General features: G+C 32.1%; 1 protein-coding gene across 4 annotated transcripts in view; it reads left to right on the forward strand.

The window, feature by feature from the left end:
* The window catches only part of LOC143255836 (calcium-activated potassium channel slowpoke-like), a 143,033-nt gene that overhangs the window by 89,988 nt on the left and 33,571 nt on the right, over positions 1-19,474 (forward strand). For all 4 annotated transcript variants that reach the window (XM_076512140.1, XM_076512141.1, XM_076512143.1 and 1 more), the window contains exons 11-15: positions 4,339-4,491; positions 9,020-9,175; positions 11,632-11,744; positions 14,143-14,301; positions 16,630-16,706. In XM_076512140.1, the coding sequence (XP_076368255.1) occupies positions 4,339-4,491; positions 9,020-9,175; positions 11,632-11,744; positions 14,143-14,301; positions 16,630-16,706 (658 nt within the window). The remainder of the gene's footprint in view (positions 1-4,338; positions 4,492-9,019; positions 9,176-11,631; positions 11,745-14,142; positions 14,302-16,629; positions 16,707-19,474) is intronic.

Genomic DNA, 19,474 nt, shown 5'->3' on the forward strand with positions numbered 1-19,474 from the left:
ATTTTTATTTAATTGCTAATACCTATATAAAACGCTTCTTAAACACAAGTTATAATATATCTCAATGAAAGAATACATTTAGAGTTTGGTTTCATAAAGAATTCAACTACATTTTGCAGAATAATCGTAAACGCCTTTTACTGTAATATGGCAAAGCATGATTATAATTAATTGTATTTGTCATAGAGCAAGATGTAATTAATTATATTTGTTATATGGCAAATATGATTGAAAATAATAGGAGGTTTGAAAAGCTTGACGATTTTACGGCATGTTTCTGTCAGCCCATATCCAAATTATTTTGTTTTTACCATAACGTATAGCCCCTAGTGGCACAGCGGTAAATTATTTTGAAACTAGGTTTCAATACCAATGATGGACACAGCACAGACAGCTCATTGTTAAGGACATACTCACCAATGGGGTATTTAGGTAAGGGCTAGCCTCAGCCCTAGAACCCATGATCTTTCGTATAACAAAGCGTGTAGAATGTGCAATCTCTCCGACTCTATAAAAATAACAATGAGACCTGCACTAATCATATTTTGCCTTGTTCCAATAAACATCTTATTCTCAGTCCCTTAATGTTATGTGTGTTTCTTTTCACTTTATATCTTCATAAAATTCACAAAACGATCAGATCCCTTGTACAAGTAAAAGTTATTAAATTTCATTAAGATGTTGTGTTTAACTCATTAGAAAGTCTGGAGAAAAACAACAAAAACTTTATTCCATTAGGTTTGGCATTGACAAATGTTTTGTTAAATATCCATAAACTGTATGTGTATATTATCTGCCACACATAATTTTCAAAAGAAAACGTGGTTATGAAAACGAAATATTTCGTACTAAACTTAAAAAATAAGGCAGCTTATCGAGGTATAAGGGACTTTTGGTTGTCTGACTGTTTCGTAGTTAAACACAAAGGTACACACAAGGTTATCTGTGCTTTATCCACTATTGGTATCTAAACCGGTATAAGTCCACACACATTCCGCTGTGCCACTGGGAAACCGGAAGTAAGGACAAAAATATTTTTTTATAAATAGTAGATTTAATTGTAATTTACGTTATGTTATTTATGCATTAGATTATACTTTCTGTAAGCAAGAATACCACATGTTAGAGAAACACAATAAACTTACATAAATATTATGGCAAGAATGTAAATAATAACCCATTACCTGTTAACAAACACGTTAATAAGTGTATTATGGAAATATACCGTAGTTTAGAAGAACCTGTTTTTTTTTAATATTTCAAATAGATATTATTGTGAAAATAATGAGAGATTAGTTCATTAAAGTTGTTTTACTAATAAATTTAAAATCACGTTACATATTTCATAGATTAACATATAGAGAGAGTTTAAAACATATATGAAGTGTATGATTACAAAAATACAGGAAGTTTTAAATTGTTAAGCCTTATTTTAGAAACTAGAGAGCATCCTGAAAGCCACAAGACCGGTATTTATGATGTTATGTCTGTTTTTATTTATTTATTTTACATTAACACCAATAACGAGTTTTTAAATTATTTAAAATGTATTTTTGTATCGTTTAATTTTTATTAATAACTTTCCCCCAGCAAAATATATTTTACTACTTAACAAAATACGTATGTTGTTTGTATGTGTGTATATAATTTAGAAACTAATTTATGAAAGGATAAAGACCTATATCTATCTCATACAATTTGGATACGTTTTCACTGTCTGTAGAAATATTGAATACATTTACCCAAAGAATCAATCATGGGAATTAATTTGCATTAATATTTGATAGTATGATTGATTTTCTGATTGAGGTAAAGATGTTTAATCTTAAGTTAATTATATGTAAAAAACTTAATTTTGGTAACAACATGTGTTGACAGCTTGAACATCAATAGTATAGGCCATCAACACCACGAAATCGTTGTAGTAATGTGTATGGTATTGCATCGATATAAACTTATAATAACTTGATTTAAGTCATTCTTTGTAAGTCCGGTACTGGGATCTATTAAAACTAATTAATATAAGTACTCCAACTATATCCTGTTCGCTGTACGCCGCTACTTACGAAGCTTTTGGCCAATATCAGTTCTCGTTAAGCCTGATGGACTACATCACACAAAAGTCTCACTATTGGCGTCCTATACACATAAAAAATTGATAGAAACCTTCTGTGTGTGATTTGTAGTCAATTCTGGTATTGAGGGATACTTTCTTTATCAATATAAGGTAAAGTGTGTTGGTAAAAAGAGTAAGTTATGATTAAAGCAATATCATGGAAATTGGCATGTGGTAATGATGTTATCGGCAAAAACCGTTGTAAAAGTGTTGATAATTATAACATATCATTATAAAGGAAATAATATTATGAAAAGTTGTAATGATGTTACCATTATAACATATAGAAGAACTGATAATTTGAATGTAATATAAATTATTTAATAATAAAATACATTTTTCCTATAATTTCTTTCAGGCACATCATGTTATTACATAAAGAGTAAAAAACGCAAAAACCGACGTTTTTGGCACAAGAAAGGTAAAATATTTATTATTGCTTACACTCGACTAGTTTCGGTAACACAATTACCATCATCAGGACTAGTATTTACAGTCTTAGCTTATGATATATTCAGCTACAGACCCTAAATAGGTGAGTTTATTTTCAAACATAAGGGATATAAAACAATAATAAGTTAAAATTCGGGGTATTTCGAAAACCCTTTGTCGTCAGCAAATCACCACATTATCACTTTAACCATCCTTGAATTCAGAAACTGAGCACGTTTTACACATATGCTTGGCTTGGTATTCGTATATGTTCTGATACTCCAGGCATAGACAACGAAAAATTGTATTTAAAACCAGTATAAGTAACATAGAAGTTATGAACCTGTAATTGTCGAGCTTTCAAGAAAAGTAGCAACAAACATTTACAAATGAAACATTTAAATCAGCTCGTTTAAAACAATATCTCAAAACAAGTTCAACAGTATGCCGTTTTTTCCCCTGAAATTTCTGAACAAATTGCTAATGATTTCCGATCAAAAAGTTAAAAAGTAGCGTTCATCCCACAAAACAAAATTGTGAACCATTTACAAACACTCGAAGATAAAAAATAGACTCATGATAAAGATGGAATTTACGTATCAGTTGTAGTTACGGTAAAACATAAATAGGGCACACAAAATTTAAACAAAACTGAGAGAACACCAGTATGACATTAGACGTGGATACACTGTTTCCCTTACAATAACTGAACGTTTCTGAAACTGTGATAGTAATTATGACTGGAAAGTGTATGGATTTGAGAAATGCACAAACAAACATAGAAAATAGCTTATAATAGAATATCTGTGTAATTAAAAATAAATGTGTGTGTGCCTGTATATAAACAGAGACGACTGACCAATCAACATATCCTATTGAAATATTTATTTAGCTTAAGTATTCTCTTATTTACAAATTACCTTCTAACCTTTGTTCTCTGACCTTGTTTTTTAAAAATAACTCGCCCATTATACGATTTGTAGCTGAATATATTCTAAGCTAACACTGTAGATATTAGACCCAATGATGGTAACCGCGTTACCGAAGCACTCGACTCGTAATTTGAGGGTCGCGGGTTCGAATCCCCGTCACACCAAACACGCTCGCCCTTTCAGCAATGGGGGTGTTATAATGTGACGGTCAATCCTACTATTCATTGGTTAAAGAGTAGCCCAAGAGTTGGCGAAGGGTGGTGATAACTAGTCGCTTTCCGTCTAGTCTTACACTTCTAAATTAGGAATGGCTAGCGCAGATAGCCTTCGTGTAGCTATGCGCGAAATTCAATACAAACCAAGTGTTACCGAAACTAGTTGGTTGTAAGTGATAATAAATTATCTTACTTTTCATTGTACCAAATAACGTCGGTTTTCGTGGGTTGTATTACTCTTAATACTCATATTGTTTTTGTTGGTGTAAATAATGGTCAGATATTATTGTTGGAATAAATAGAGTTACAGTGGTTTTCTTTTAGTTGTTTGTTTTGTAACCCTTATGGTGTCAATTATTTTCTTCATTTATTGGAAAAAGGCAGGTGGGTACTGTCAGGGAAGCTGACATTACATCATTAACTACTTGAGAGTATTGTAGTTCTCGCTAATATAATTTCTGTACTTTTATCATTTTCTTTATTATCTTTTCTCCCCATCATTTCCAACACAGCTTTCTACAAATCATTATTACTGTTCTGCTCTTACCTCCACCACCATCAATCTTGCACTAGTTAGAAAAAGATTCAAGACGGACGTATCAAAACATAAACTTTGTAGTTCAACGTTCATGTCATTTCATAGGTCCACGAGGCTGATGCATGTCTGGTGCTGGCAAACAAGTACTGTCTGGACCCTGATGCGGAGGACGCGGCAAACATCATGCGTGTCATCTCAATCAAAAATTATTCCGATGATATTCGGGTTATCATCCAGTTGATGCAGTATCACAACAAGGTTAGTTTATACATATGTTTATTGTGTTCACAACTATATACAATATCACAACAAGGTTAGTTTATACATATGTTTATTGTGTTCACAACTATATATAGTATCACAACAAGATTAGTTTATACATATGTTTATTGTGTTCACAACTATATACAATATCACAAGGTTAGTTTCTACATATGTTTATTGTGTTCACAACTATATATAGTATCACAACAAGATTAGTTTATACATATGTTTATTGTGTTCACAACTATATACAATATCACAAGGTTAGTTTCTACATATGTTTATTGTGTTCACAACTATATATAGTATCACAACAAGATTAGTTTATACATATGTTTATTGTGTTCACAACTATATACAATATCACAAGGTTAGTTTCTACATATGTTTATTGTGTTCACAACTATATATAGTATCACAACAAGATTAGTTTATACATATGTTTATTGTGTTCACAACTATATACAATATCACAAGGTTAGTTTCTACATATGTTTATTGTGTTCACAACTATATATAGTATCACAACAAGATTAGTTTATACATATGTTTATTGTGTTCACAACTATATACAATATCAGAACAAGGTTAGTTTACACATATATTTATTGTATTCACAACTATATACAGTATCATGACAAGGTAATATATCAAAACTAATTAGTTGAACGTAGATTACAATAAGTTCGAGATTCTTATAGCTTTAATACTTTGACATATAAACGCACACCCTTTGCTTCTAATTTGATATATCAATGTGGTAAGTTATTGGTTTTTCATATTTATTCGAACTAATAACTGTTACTGTACACTGCTTAAAATTATCGTAATATCTAATAATATCTATTTTTATTAATCATAAAATTATTCAATGTGCTGTCTGTACTCTACCAACTATGGTTATTGAAACCTAATTATAAACACTTACTATAAACCATCGGTACCAAGAGTTAACTTGGAAACAGCTTCCCTAACCTGGCTAGAAATACGTTAGTTCCTCAAAATACTACTAGTGTTACCTTCTTATTACGTGTTATAATAATATTCTACAAAACAAATCCACTTTTTTTACTATCAGTCAAACTCGCGAGAAGTAAAACTAAAAGATTAACTTTGATGTTATTAGTTTAAGCAGAAAATTGTGTGTGGCAGATTTGCTATAAAATATGAAATTATATTTTCCTTTGGTGTAAAATTATTTTTCGAAATAAATTTCACCAACGTTTGGTTGTAAACTTTGGTTCATTACATGTAAAGTTAAAACGAAATGTGGGTGGAAGATATACTTTCTTAACTTCTAAATTCATTTAATAGATTTTGAGAATTTAAACTGGTGTAAAAACGCTATTTAAAAGTAAACCAAAAATATCTGTTAAGTTCTGATTGAGATGTGCAGACCCAAGTTGCTTTCAAAGGAAAATGTAAAACAAGTAATAAACATAAAGACTGGCTAAATTTCGGTTTTTTTATTTGTTCCAAGCCTTCATCGTACAATTTTCATTATTTTATTCGGTTATGAACGTTTCGTCTGTCCTTAGGAGAGATATGATTGAAATAAAACTAACGATTTCACGTGAGTTTAAATATTAGATTAAATTTGGATGTATCATTATATACACCTTATATTGTTCGATAGTGAGAACAGAACGTTAATGATGTTCTTGGAAGAATGGTTATTTATTTATTTTGAAAAACTACATCAAGAATAAATCTCTGTACTTTAGGGACCAGCTTTATCTGTATTTTTTAAATTATACATATGTAAAAATGAGTTGTTGCGATGCATAATATTTTTCTTTATATCAGCTATATTACCTGAAGGAGGGGTAGAAGGTAGTAATTTGATGATTAATGTGTAGGGCTGTGGACAAAGCCTTCATTTTTCTTGAACATCCTCCATATTCTTAGTTTGGTTTGGTCTGTTTTGAATTTTGCGCAAAGTTACACGAGGTAGCCCTACATAATTTAGCAGTGTAAGGCGGGAGGGAAGGCAGCTAGTCATCACCACCCACCCCCAACTCTTTGGCTACTCTTTTACCAACGAACAGTGGAATTGATCATCACATTATAGCGCCCCCACGGCTGAAAGGGCGAACATATTTGGTGCGACAGGGATTCGAATCTGCGACTCTCGGATTACGAGTGGAGTTCCTTAACCATCTGGCCGTGCCATATTCTTCTGATTGCCTATGATAGGCAATTAACCTATTCGATTCATGGTATCTGCATATATGACAAGTGTTCCTCAGTATATGTGTTTTATCTCTGGTCGACAGTTCTACATTAACAAGGACTACTTATGAACTGTCAGGATCTTTAACCTAACAGTTTAGCTCATGTGACAAACGAAGCATCTTTCAAATTGAAATTCGCCCACTCCGAAATTAAATAATAAACGCTATAAAATATATTGTACTGTAAATAATATTTTGTATCTTTCTAATTCCACCTTTGGTTTTGTTAAAAAATAATAACGTTATAACTTTGTTGAAAAGTGAAAATAAAACCGCCTATTAAAAGGGAGGATTTTGAAATATTTAATGATTAGTAATTCGTACTTATCATTGTTAAACCTAATATCATCTAGAAGTCTTTCAAACAGAACACATATGTTGCACGCTTTAAAATCCTTCATTTAAAGAAGTGTTCTCTTTGAAGTTACACTCAACATAAGTATTGTAACAAAAAATGATAAATTCGGTTCCAGAAATTATAAAGTGTACAAAACTTAATTTTCAATCATGAATACTTTTAATGGAAATAGTAACAGTATTCAAAGTTTAAATCGAGGATGTTAAACTCATTTTAAAAATCATTTCTTAAGAAAAGCGTTTAACTCAAAGCTAGAATTACTTGAGAACAAGTTTCAAGGGTAAATAACATCAGCGTTCGAAGCAAGAATGTTAAGTGCTATATCCCATATCCATCAATTAGGGTTTTACAATCAGCGAGAAACATTTGTCAATGTTCATGAATGCTTACATTACCCTTCTTCGACGTTGCACCAGATAGACATAAATTTAATACTGATTTCAACCGTTCACTAAGTCTTCTTCAGAAGTCTCCAAATTGCATCGTAACACTAAAAACGTGTTTAAAAAAATTTAAAGGTCAGACAGATTTACTCTTCTTGAACGGTTTACCAATCATTACATAATATTTTTAACATTTTTCATGAAATGTACACATCCATTAGCTCAGGGGTAAGTCCTAGCACATATTAATGCTATTGATCGAGTTTTGTTACCAGTGGTTGGCACAGCACAGATAGCCCATTGTGTAGCTGCGAGTTTAACACGAAACAAACATGAAACTTTAAAGTTTAAATATGGAGCTCCGCCATATCGCAATGAAAAACACTACCCCATATATGAAAATATATTTATTTTTTATCATAGCAAAACAATTAGAAGAACGCATGTCAATGTGTCTGATGTAATATCATTTTCTTTTGAAGTAAACCTTTTTCATTAATAGAAATTTCGCGCTTACAAGCAAGTGACAATTTGTTTTTCGTTTGGTTTCATTCTCTAGCTAAGAGTTGCACATTTATCCTATGCACTGTTGAACAGCTGCTATCTTGCATTTCCACTCATCAACTCAATAGCTGAGCGTTTTTTCCAGTTTTCCAGAATAAATTTTATACTGTTACTCAATCAACAAACTCTCTTCTTTCACTGACATTAGCATTGTAATATGAATAAATATATAAATATTGTAAAAACAAAATAATGAACATAAATTTATATGTATATATATTATAACCATAAATTTTCAAGTCATAAACAAAACATATTAACATAAAACAAAATACGCTGCATATTTTTAAATTACGACCCTAGGATACAAGCTACAACGCGAGAATATAAAATGTATCCTAGGTTTTGGAGGCCACTGCGGAAGTAGGACTCACATTGCGGTGAGGATACACCTTCTATCGTTTTAACCTCCAATTCGCTAGTGTCACCTAAGAAAATTTGAAATTAGGAGAGCGAGATGTGGATGCTCAAAGCCCACAACGTCCCACATCTATATCACTCTTCGCTGCCTACAAACAGTTATGGGAAAGTGACTGCTCTCCCAAATTAAAATAAGAATAAGAAAAATATAAACATAAAATAACAATAAAAAATGGAAATAAGGAACTACCATTTGGGGGTAAGATAAAATTTATCTCTTGAAGTTAACATTTCTGCCCATACGGTAGAGGCAGTAATTAACACGACATTAGTAAAGTATAGTTTACTGTGATATTATTAGTTACATTAATTATTAATAAGCAATTAAAATCAGCACCATAAAACAACAATGGACTTAATAACTCAGGTGCATAAACCTATGCTGTGAAATATTTGATTCGATCTTACACTGTTTATCTGTAGCACCCATTAGCGCTAAAACAATCACTGTATTTGCATATTTCAATCAATTCATTTTAAATACTATAATACAATATTTTATTATTGTTGTTGTTAAATCATTTTTAAGCCAAACAATGATGGTACTCTTCTTTTGTTTTCAGGCTTATCTACTGAACATTCCCAGCTGGAACTGGAGACGCGGAGACGATGTCATCTGTGTTTCAGAACTAAAATTGGGATTCATTGCTCAGAGTTGTTTAGCACCAGGATTCTCCACCATGATGTCTAATCTATTTGCTATGCGATCGTATAAGACGGTAAGTTCCTTGCTTGGAATTTTATTCGTGTTTGATGAGGTCAGGAAAACTTTAAGAATTTAATGTCAAAAATATTTTAAAATTCCAATAAAAATGCCAATTACTTTAATTTAAATATAAAATGCTGCTTTCTTTAGGTTCCTAAACATTTAAACTATACGATATATCTTTTTCAGCACAAATTTCCTTTACCAGAGCGGACGTGAGATGATGTAGTAGTTACGTAGCTTGACTCCCAATACGCAGGTAACAAGATCGAAACCTGTCGCCGGTAGCGTTCTTCCTTTTACCCGTGAAAGCGTTTATATGAAATAAATTCCACTATTCGTTAGTAAAGAATAGCCCAAAGGGTTAGTTGTCAATGGTGTTGACTAACTGCCTTCCTTCTAATTTATCACTTCAAAATTGGGGATGGTTAGCTCAGATAGCCTTCAAGAAACTTTGCGCAAAATTTAATAACAACACCAACATCTATATGAGCTTCGAACAATTAGCGAAGCCTTGGGTGAATCTTTAACTTTCGCAAGTTCAGCATGAAATCTTATGGAATTTGTTAAAAGTTAGTTTATATCAATTAAGTAAACTTTCAACAGCTTTACAGCTTAAATGAACCGGACGAAAACTAAAAAAAAAAAAAAAAAGTGGCACTAGTGAAGTAAAGCAAAACAAAGTTAGCAGATCTTATGAATAAAATTCAGAAAGCTGTTGCTATAGACACGCGATGTGAAATAAAACACAAGGGAGTCGGAAAGTTTAGAAACATTATATCACTAATAATCCAGTGGTACAGCAATAAATCTGCGGACTCTCACCGCTAGAAACCGGGTTTCGATACCGGTGGGCAGAGCTCAGATAGTCCATTCTGTAGCTTTGTGTTTAATTTCAAACAACCAGACCATGCATGGTTAGATGGTTAAGGCACTCCCCTCGTAATCTGAGGGTCGAGGATTCGAATCCCCATCACACCGAATATTCTAGCCCTTTCAGCCGTGGGGGTGTTATAATGTGACGGTCAATCTCACTATTCGTTGGTAAAAGAGTAGCCCAAGAGTTGACGGTGGATGGTGATGACTAGCTGTCTTCTTCTCTCTAGTCTTACACTGCTAAATTAGGAACGGCTAGCGAAGATAGCCCTCGAGTAGCTTTGCGCGAAATTGAAAACAGACCAAACCAAACAAACAAGTAACTGAAGGCTACTGATATCAAAAAAGAAACTTATTTTCTGCGACTGCACGAGAATGAACTCGTTACGAAGCTTTCTTTCTTCTTATTCATTCGTTGTCTTAGAAATGGCCTGTGGGTATTCGTGCACTTCACTCTGGAACCCATTGAACAGATATGAAATCCGAGTAAAACAATGAAATAAAAATAGCGTGGAATCTCAACAATCTGAAAGCGCTAATTATTTTACTTTAGACATTTATACGTTCTTCAGGTAAAACGTTTAGGAGAAATACTCTTCCTTCACTAAAACCGTTAAAGTTTATTCACAGTAATTTGTTACAAATAAGCTGTTTTTGAAGGAAGGTGTCAGTGCACCACGAGGATAAGTACTGTAAGTCGAACACCAGTTAAAATCACTTATTAAATATTATGGTATAATTTTATTATAAATCGTGTATAGCTTTATCCTCGAGTAGAAAAATCTCTCTAACGTATTATATTAATACACAAACTCAAAATCACCCATGTTATATTTATGCACAAACTTATAAACACCCTTGTTACATCAGTACATAAATTCAAATCACCCGTGTTATATCACTAAACAAACTCAATATCGCTTGTTTTATATCACCATACGAACTCAAAATCACCCATATTAAATAAAAACACAAACACAAAATCACTCTTGTCGAAGGTTAAAAAGGTTGAGCGAGTACAGAAGTGACCAGCTTAACTATTAACATAATTTGTACGAATTTCACCACACGTTAAGCCTGACGTTAAAACATAACTGATATACACTTCCCCATCTCGAATGTGGGGAACATTACTTCACCCAAGAACTAAAGCATATTACTGATATTTTTGAGTAACTATAGCAATCCAAACATCACTACTTTTCGGTAAAATGTATTTTTTTTTTATTTGAGCCTAACGAATGGTTTCATATTCTTATTAAAAACTTACGATGTAAGCTAAACTTATAGCATAATCAATATTAATGGTGACTGTTTTTTACTTTTACTTTCATTTGCTAGTTTTTAATACTGATGATCTACTTTGTAAAATATCTAGCAACTCGTATACGGTAGGTGTTTAAGCAATTGATGGACCTATACCTTTTTGGTATGATGGACCCATTGAAAAATTACAATGTGAATGTCTTAAAAATTCGCGAGAGATATTTGTAAGTAGTTTTAAGCATTTTGCTCTACATTTTTAATCAAAGGCTACTATTTCTAGTTTTCAGTAAAAGATAAGCAATTAAGACTAACTTGTGACTGGTTTAGTCTCCAGACACGGCATCATGGCAGAACGACTACATGTGTGGAACCGGAATGGAGATGTACACGGAAAATCTGTCGGCTTCTTTCACAGGCATGACGTTTACACAAGCGGCAGAGTAAGTTTACTGTACTCTGACTATAAACTGATTAAAAGCTTTAAGTTAACGTACTGTTATTCTATTATAAACACTGTTTTCAATGTCATTATTTATTCTATGTAATATCAGGTCGTTCCTTAAGTAATGTTAGATCTTAGGTTCAGAAAAAGAGAAAGGATTTCAAATGCTTTTAATGTTATTTAATCAGTAATGTATGTTCAATAATTATCAATTACTTTCTTCCAACGATTCACAAGTTTCTGAATGACATTTCTATAAAATACTTGGGGTTAAGAGGACAAGAATGTATAGAGGGTAGTTCTGACATCTTCATGTGTTCCAAGCTCTTTTCTATCAAGATAGTTCTGCAAACTTCGGAATAGATGATAATCAGATGGGGCAAGGTCTGGAGAATAAGGAGGATGTGAAAGTTTTACTCGGTTTAGCTCTTCAAACTTTACAGATGTGATCCTTGATGTATGGGGCTGTACATTATCCTGGTGTAATACAACACCTTTATGATTGGTCAAAGCAAGACTCTTTTCTTTCAGTGCAACGTTTAAGCGCTCTAACAGTTGGCAATAGAAGTCTGATGTAATCGGTACATTGAGTGACAGGAATTCAAAGTAGATCACACCAACAATATCCCACCAAACGCTTAACAAGACTTTCCTAGGGTGGAGGTCTATTTTAGGTTGTCTTTTAGCCAGTTTACCTTCACTGAACCATTATCTGCGGCGCTTAGCATTTTTATAAAATATCCATTTTTCATCTCCAGTCACTAACCTGTCCAAAAAAGGTGAGCTACGTTCACAAGAGTTCAGAGAAGTTCAAATGTCCAGTTTTGCTCTAGGGTTAGATTTTGTCATATCATGGAGGATCCATTTTCCAAGTTTTGACACCTTTCAAACCTGTTGCAGATGACAGTGAACTGTTGAATGGGTTGAATTAAGCTTTTGTGCTAGTTTTCAACTGTTACAGCATAATCTTAATCAAGTGCAGCCAGCAGCAAGTCATCATTAAACTTAACAGGATGGCCTGAACGTGACGCATCACTTTAGCTATCGTCACCTGATCTGAACTTCTGAAACCATCTTCGACATTTTCTTTCACTGAGAGACTACGCACCATAAACACCTTGAATGTTTCGTGCAGTTTCTGTTGCACTATTACCTTTTTGAAACTCATAAAGCATTATATGCTTCTCAGACACATTCATCATCATAAGGGTTTATTTGATTAATGATCTGAAAAAGTGGAGTTGGGTTAGTTTCTTTTATTTGTCTACACGTTTTTATACACGTCTTACTACATATTTTAGTCATTAAAACCTTCTACAAAGACAGAAATGATGATGCACTTTCTGTATTAAATTTTCGGGCATTACGTATGGGATGACCTGATAGTTAATTTAGTTTTACTTGTGGAAATCTAACGTGTCTCAGCATATAAGCGAGGTTGCTTTAAAAGAAAATAACTTATCGATGATTTGATAATACGTTTATCTGATAGCTTTTAATTATCTATAATACGTCAGAATACTTGACAAAACAACATATTTATAAACCAAATGTTTAATTTTTGAAACAACAGATAAATAGGGTTCAACAAGGAACTGTTCTCTGCTAGAATATGACAGACTAGACTAAAGTGTACTGCTAACAAGAGAAAAAATAAACTTATATTTTTTCTTAATTTAATTTTAAAAACATGTTTCCCCATTAATCCAAGCTGTTAGAAGTTCTAAACTACTTATTTAATTATCAAACATAGAAGTACTTGAATGCACACATTTTAAGACAGATTTTATTTTAGTTATTTTTGTACTTCAAGTAACAAACAACACTATCATCTCACTGCCTGTAGGTTTCGTGAAGATAAAAACACTTAATTTTTATAAAATAATATCTTTGATACTTTTGTAAGACAAAGATAAATGTACATAACAAATTGTAAAGCTTTAAGTAAATATTATACACTATTATGAGATTTCTAACTGAAACAGAAAAGCTTTTAAAAAAATACAAATATATCTACTTTAAAGAATGTGTTGAAAAAAAAAAGACTGTTGCGAATAATAAGAAACCAAAACCTCATTAGAAACACGTGTTTGTTTAATACTTATTATTGTATCATAACTTTACTGCAACTCACGTGTCTGTGTAAGCTCATCGAATTAAACACTTCGTTATTCTGTTGATGTTTTTAGCAGTATTTTAAAGTATGCTCAATAGTTAAGCATTAATAAAGCATTGTATTTATCTCAATTATCTTACATATATATATATTTGTTCAGCTATTCCATGCGTGAAATACATTAGGATCTCAAACTGACACTTTTATATTTACAAAATTGTCATTTGTTCAGTTTTTCACTCCTCATTCGGTCAGTAAGGTATCTGTTTCATTACCTCAGGCTTTGCTTCGTGAAATTAAAGCTCCTCTTACTTGCAATAGAGGTCGCCAGTGAGGATGGATCAGATTACAAGATTACTATTAATCCTAAAAAGAAAGTAAAAATTCAACATAGCACTCAAGGGTTTTTTATAGCACAGTCTGCAGACGAAGTGAAACGGTAAGTCATAATTTTTTCTAGTACTATCTCACCTAGTGATGAACTTGTACCGTTAAGAATTTTATCTAATAACTGACCTGTTATGATAAGCATTTTATCATACATCTGCTGATTGGAAAACCTGTTTAGCTTCAATAAACTCTCTGAACTTTATCCAAACTTGGTTGTTGTTGGCTTGGTTGTTTAACGACTAATTAATTGTCAAAATAATTTTCTTCCTGCCTTATTACTAATAAGTAGTATATTCTGTTATTTCCTTATAATAACCTCTAGAAATAGCAAGATTCATAACACCGTTCGAAAACAAAACTTTTGAAAAGTCTTGAATCAGAATTTAGATGTTATCATAAAGGAAACTAATAATCATTGGTTCTAAATAAAGTATATATTATTTAAACAGATAATGTGTGTAATTAAACTTTTGTTACTTATTGATATTATAATGATGAAATAAAAATGTGAACTGCAAATTACAATCAGTGGCTGCTTTCAACTATTTAATTCTGTCTGCCTGTCCCCTGCTGGTACAGCGATAAGTCTTCAGATTTACAACGCTAAAATCAGGTGTTCGGTTCCTCTCGGTAAACTCAGCAGATGTGACTTTGCTGTAAGAAAATACACACACGCTGTCTACCTACATAAAAAATATAATTGTTGATCGCATAAGAATAGACTGTTGAATCAGCAAAATATTTTAAACTTACAACCACAATACGATATGCTTAAAGCCTTCTTTATATTACTTTGATGTCTAGTCTCAAGAAATCTACAAATAGTACTTTAGGTTGTCAAAAAATAAATATCGTTTTTGAACTATGAAGTTTGGAAAAGTATAAACCGTTGTTGTAAAACTTGCTTTAATCAAAGTAAGCACCATTTGCTTCAACACACTTTTGCCAACGTGTAACAATGTTCTTTATGCCATTGCTGTAGAAATCAGAGTTTCTATGATCAATGAACTACCTGAAAGCATTTTCTGCAGCTGTCTAGTTTTGAAAGTGTTTATTGTCAAAAAGTTGTCAAAGTGCTTAAAAAAATGAAAATCTGTAGGGAAAGGTCTGAGAAATAAGGCGGATGAGCCAGAACCTCGATTCTCAATTCGTTCAATATTTGGAGCGTCATCCTTGACAGGTCTCATAACACTGATTTTGTTGATTTTCAGTTAGCTCATGTGAAACCCACTTATCCAACTTTCTCCTCTTTCCAATCGCAATCAGGTGGTTGGTAATGCTTGATTTCCTCGTGCGTAGGCTTCTTTGCAAGTTCATGTATTGTGTTGTGAGAGAGTCTGTCTCAACTGCTTCCCTTAATGTGTTTTCATCTAAGGATGGCTTCCTTCCACGACCTTCATGGACTTCAAGATTTTCATCTCCATGCCGAAAGCTTTGGAAACAACGCTGAACTGTGCGTTCAGTAACAGATCCATGGCCGAATGCCTGATTGATGTTCTGAGTAGTTTCGGTAGCTTTTCGTCCAAGTTTGATGCCTCAGAGAGAAATCCGACGAAAGTCCTTCATGTCCATGCTGCCTTAGGGGTTGCGAAACTTACTCTGAGTAGAATTGAAATAGCAGACAATTAAGACACTTTATAAGCGACAAGCATTGGATTAAACCAACCAACAATAAGTTACTCAATATTCAGCTTATAAATGTCATCCCTGTCGCACCAAACATGCTCGCCCTCTCAGCAGTAAGGGTGTTAAAATGTGACAGTCAATCTCACTATTCATTGGTAAAAGAGTAGTTCAAGAGTTGGCGGTGAGTGGTGATGACCAGCTGTCTTCCCTCTAGTCTTACAATGCTAAATTAGGGGCGGCTAGTGCAGATAGCCCTCGTGTAACTTTGCGCGAAATTCAAACCAAACCAAACAAACCTAAATGTCATCATGAGAATTCCTACAATTATTTCTGGAGAACCTGATAAAACAAACATTACAATCTCAAATGTTTAGAATACAGTTATACTGCTTAAACTTTAAGCCTTAAAGTAAAACAGGGAGTACTCTCCCAAGGGAGGTCTTTCTCGATGAAACAGTTTTCTATCATTATAAATGTATATGTGCATTCACCAAGTAAAGTCACAATTTCATTTAATCAAATATATTTTATTTGTAAGCAAACAAAAAATAAAAAAAGCAATACGAATAATAATGTATTATAATTATCAGTCTCAGTTTTGTTTTTATCCGCAGTCGTTTGGAGTCCTTCATGCAGTTAAAAATCATTATTTCGTGACGCTGCTGTTAACAATAAATATTTGTGTAAAAGTAATTTCTTTTGTTCTGTAATGATATGACTTTTCACGCTTCATCTTTGAGTTCATTTGCAGGGCGTGGTATTATTGTAAAAACTGCCATGATGACGTCAAAGACGAAAAACTTATCAAAAAGTGCAAGTGTAAAAGCTGTAAGTACAGAAAACAGTGCACGGTCAGTTTATTATTTATACAATATTGAAGTCTGTGTTCTCTATTATAATGTTTTGCTTGTATTTAACACTTAGTTTGTTGGTTTCAACACGTTTATGAAAGTTACTTGACATGAAAGGATATTTCTTTTATAAAGTTTGATTTGTTATTTATTGTTCAGTAAGTCCAGCATAGAACGTTAATTACATTAAATATAGTGTTTATTCTTTGCATAAATCTTACCGTATATATTATTCATATATATATATATATGTATAACAATTTTACCGAAGACATAGAAGCGTATTATATAGGGAAAAGGAAAACGTTACTTTAAATATATTTTGAAATTATTTTAACATACAATGACTTCCCCGCCAAAAAAAAAAAAACTAACTAAAAAATTAAAAATTACAATCTTGTTTCAAAAACCTTACCTTTCAGGTTTCTTCCCACGCCTTATTAGAATTTTATTGCGATGTTATTTTGAAACGTATTGAATAGCTTCTGGTGGCGACCCACCCATCCCAGTTAGGCTTAGATGTTTTTGGTTCGATTTTACCTGATTTGCCTGCTGCTCTACTGTTTGCTTTCGAATGTTTTCGAATAAACCTAAAAGTAGTGGACATGTGCAGTTTGGATTGATAATTAGTGAATGCTAACCTAACTCTGTTTGCCTGACCCTCCTGTCCTTTCATGTAGAATTGTTGCATGGTTGTAGTAGTTGACAAATCAATGTGTCGATGCCATCCGACGCACATGTCTCAATTATTTTTGAGTAAGACGCTTTGTCAGGTGTAGTGGAATTATGTTCATTAAAATTTGAATTAGAAACTACAATTCAATTCCATATTTATGGACGAACATTCAAAAAATACATGGTTTAATAAACTTTTGAGTGTAAGTCTACAAAACGTGATGACATGCGGTCTGATTTCGATTGGTATGATAAAGGTTAGGTATCAAATTAACCATAAAATTACCTAAAAAAATCGAAGAACTTTTAAGAGAAACAAAAATTAAATACATTCATGCGACGTAAAATGATATAATTCGGAAAATAAAAGAACTAAATATCAGGACATTTTTGAAATAGTTCACTGATCCCATAAAACGACCAAATTATTTATTTAGTTATTTATTTTTTATCTGTAAAATAATAATACATAATATTATGGTAGGTGAAAGTTGAAATCCTTGTTTCAAAAATCAGTTAAATTATAATCTGTGTATGTGAGCGTGAACTAGAACTTCATGCATATGCGTTTAAACAAATCAGATATATATTTTAAAAAACACTTTTCCCTAATACTTTATAAAGTAATGTAAGAATATAACATAAAACTAATTGCTGATATTCACTGATACAGTTGACATTACTGTTACAATCATAAACTGACTTAGTTTTAAGTTTCGTTGTTGTTTTTCATTTATTCACAAAAAAACGATTTTCACTTATTAATTCTTTAAAATTATGTAATGACAATCGTTCGAAATATTTTTCGATGACTTCACCTTTAGTGAATTTTACACAGTTCCTGCAAAGTAGGCCTAACCTGCGTTAAACCTACCACTTGTCCGCCCATTGCTGTTTTTGTTACATTATAAAGTTCTTTCCAGAGCAAAGTCCATATGGAACGTATTGAAGGAAAGGCATATTTGCATGGAAACGAATGGTCCTTTTTATGGTTTAAAGTAATTAATATAAACGTTTGGTATTTCACATTTTATGCAATACTTTGGTTAAATTTTATGCTTAGTTATACAATGTTTGTATGCCTTATTTTTATAAATTGGTCATGAGTTCGTTATTAGTTTACGCAAAAATCTGTTTCTTATAAACATATTCACAGAAATATCATTGTAGTATAGCTTTAAAACTTAAAGAAATTTGCTTTTAAAACGTAAAACACTTAAAACACAACCTATATATATTTTAAGCCAATATTTCGAGAACCGACCATTTCTAATTATTATGTATGGCACACAAACAGCTAATTTAAATTGTGTCACATGAGAGTTGTATTAGACTGTGACATCAAAATTAATTAACGTTTTGAACTATATTATATGGAAAAATAAAACAAATATAAAATGTTTTTCTCGCCTTAGTAAAATAGTTTTATATTATCGGACAGGCTTCGAAATGTACCTTTTCTTAAAAATTGATTTCTTTAAATAAAATAAATGAAACCTTCTAATAACTTTGATCATAGTTACGCTTTGATAGATATAAGTTGGAAGCATAATCTATAGAGCAAACTTTTTATTTCAAACCTGACAGGTTTAAAATTAAGTTTTCTTCTTTTTTTCTCCTAATTTCAACAGCGTATTGAGATGCCTTCGTTTAGAAAACTTAAATGGTACTACAACACCTACCATAAAGGGAAAGTTAAGCTCCATTTGTTTTTACCAATTAACTGTAAATCAATTTTAATGTTTACGAATGATCAACGAAATTTGTTACCTCGAAGGAAGTTACTTCCTGCGTAACTAAAAATGAACAAGATTATCTCTTAAAGTTTATGCTTTCCATCCAGTAGTACGAAATTAATAGTGCTAATTAATAAATTACGCCTACTTCATCTAAGAAAATTCACCTTAAAATTGTAATTTTTTTAGTTAAAGCATAGTCCGTATTTAAGAAAATTAATCTTAAAAATGATATTTTAAATAAAAAACAGTCTGTGTTTAAGGAAATTGAAGATAAAATAATATTTTTAGCTGAAACAGTTTATTTTTAAGGAAAGGAAGAATAATTCTAATT

Source organism: Tachypleus tridentatus, chromosome 7, assembly GCF_004210375.1.
Source record: "Tachypleus tridentatus isolate NWPU-2018 chromosome 7, ASM421037v1, whole genome shotgun sequence".
Classification (NCBI taxonomy): Eukaryota; Metazoa; Arthropoda; class Merostomata; order Xiphosura; family Limulidae; genus Tachypleus; species Tachypleus tridentatus.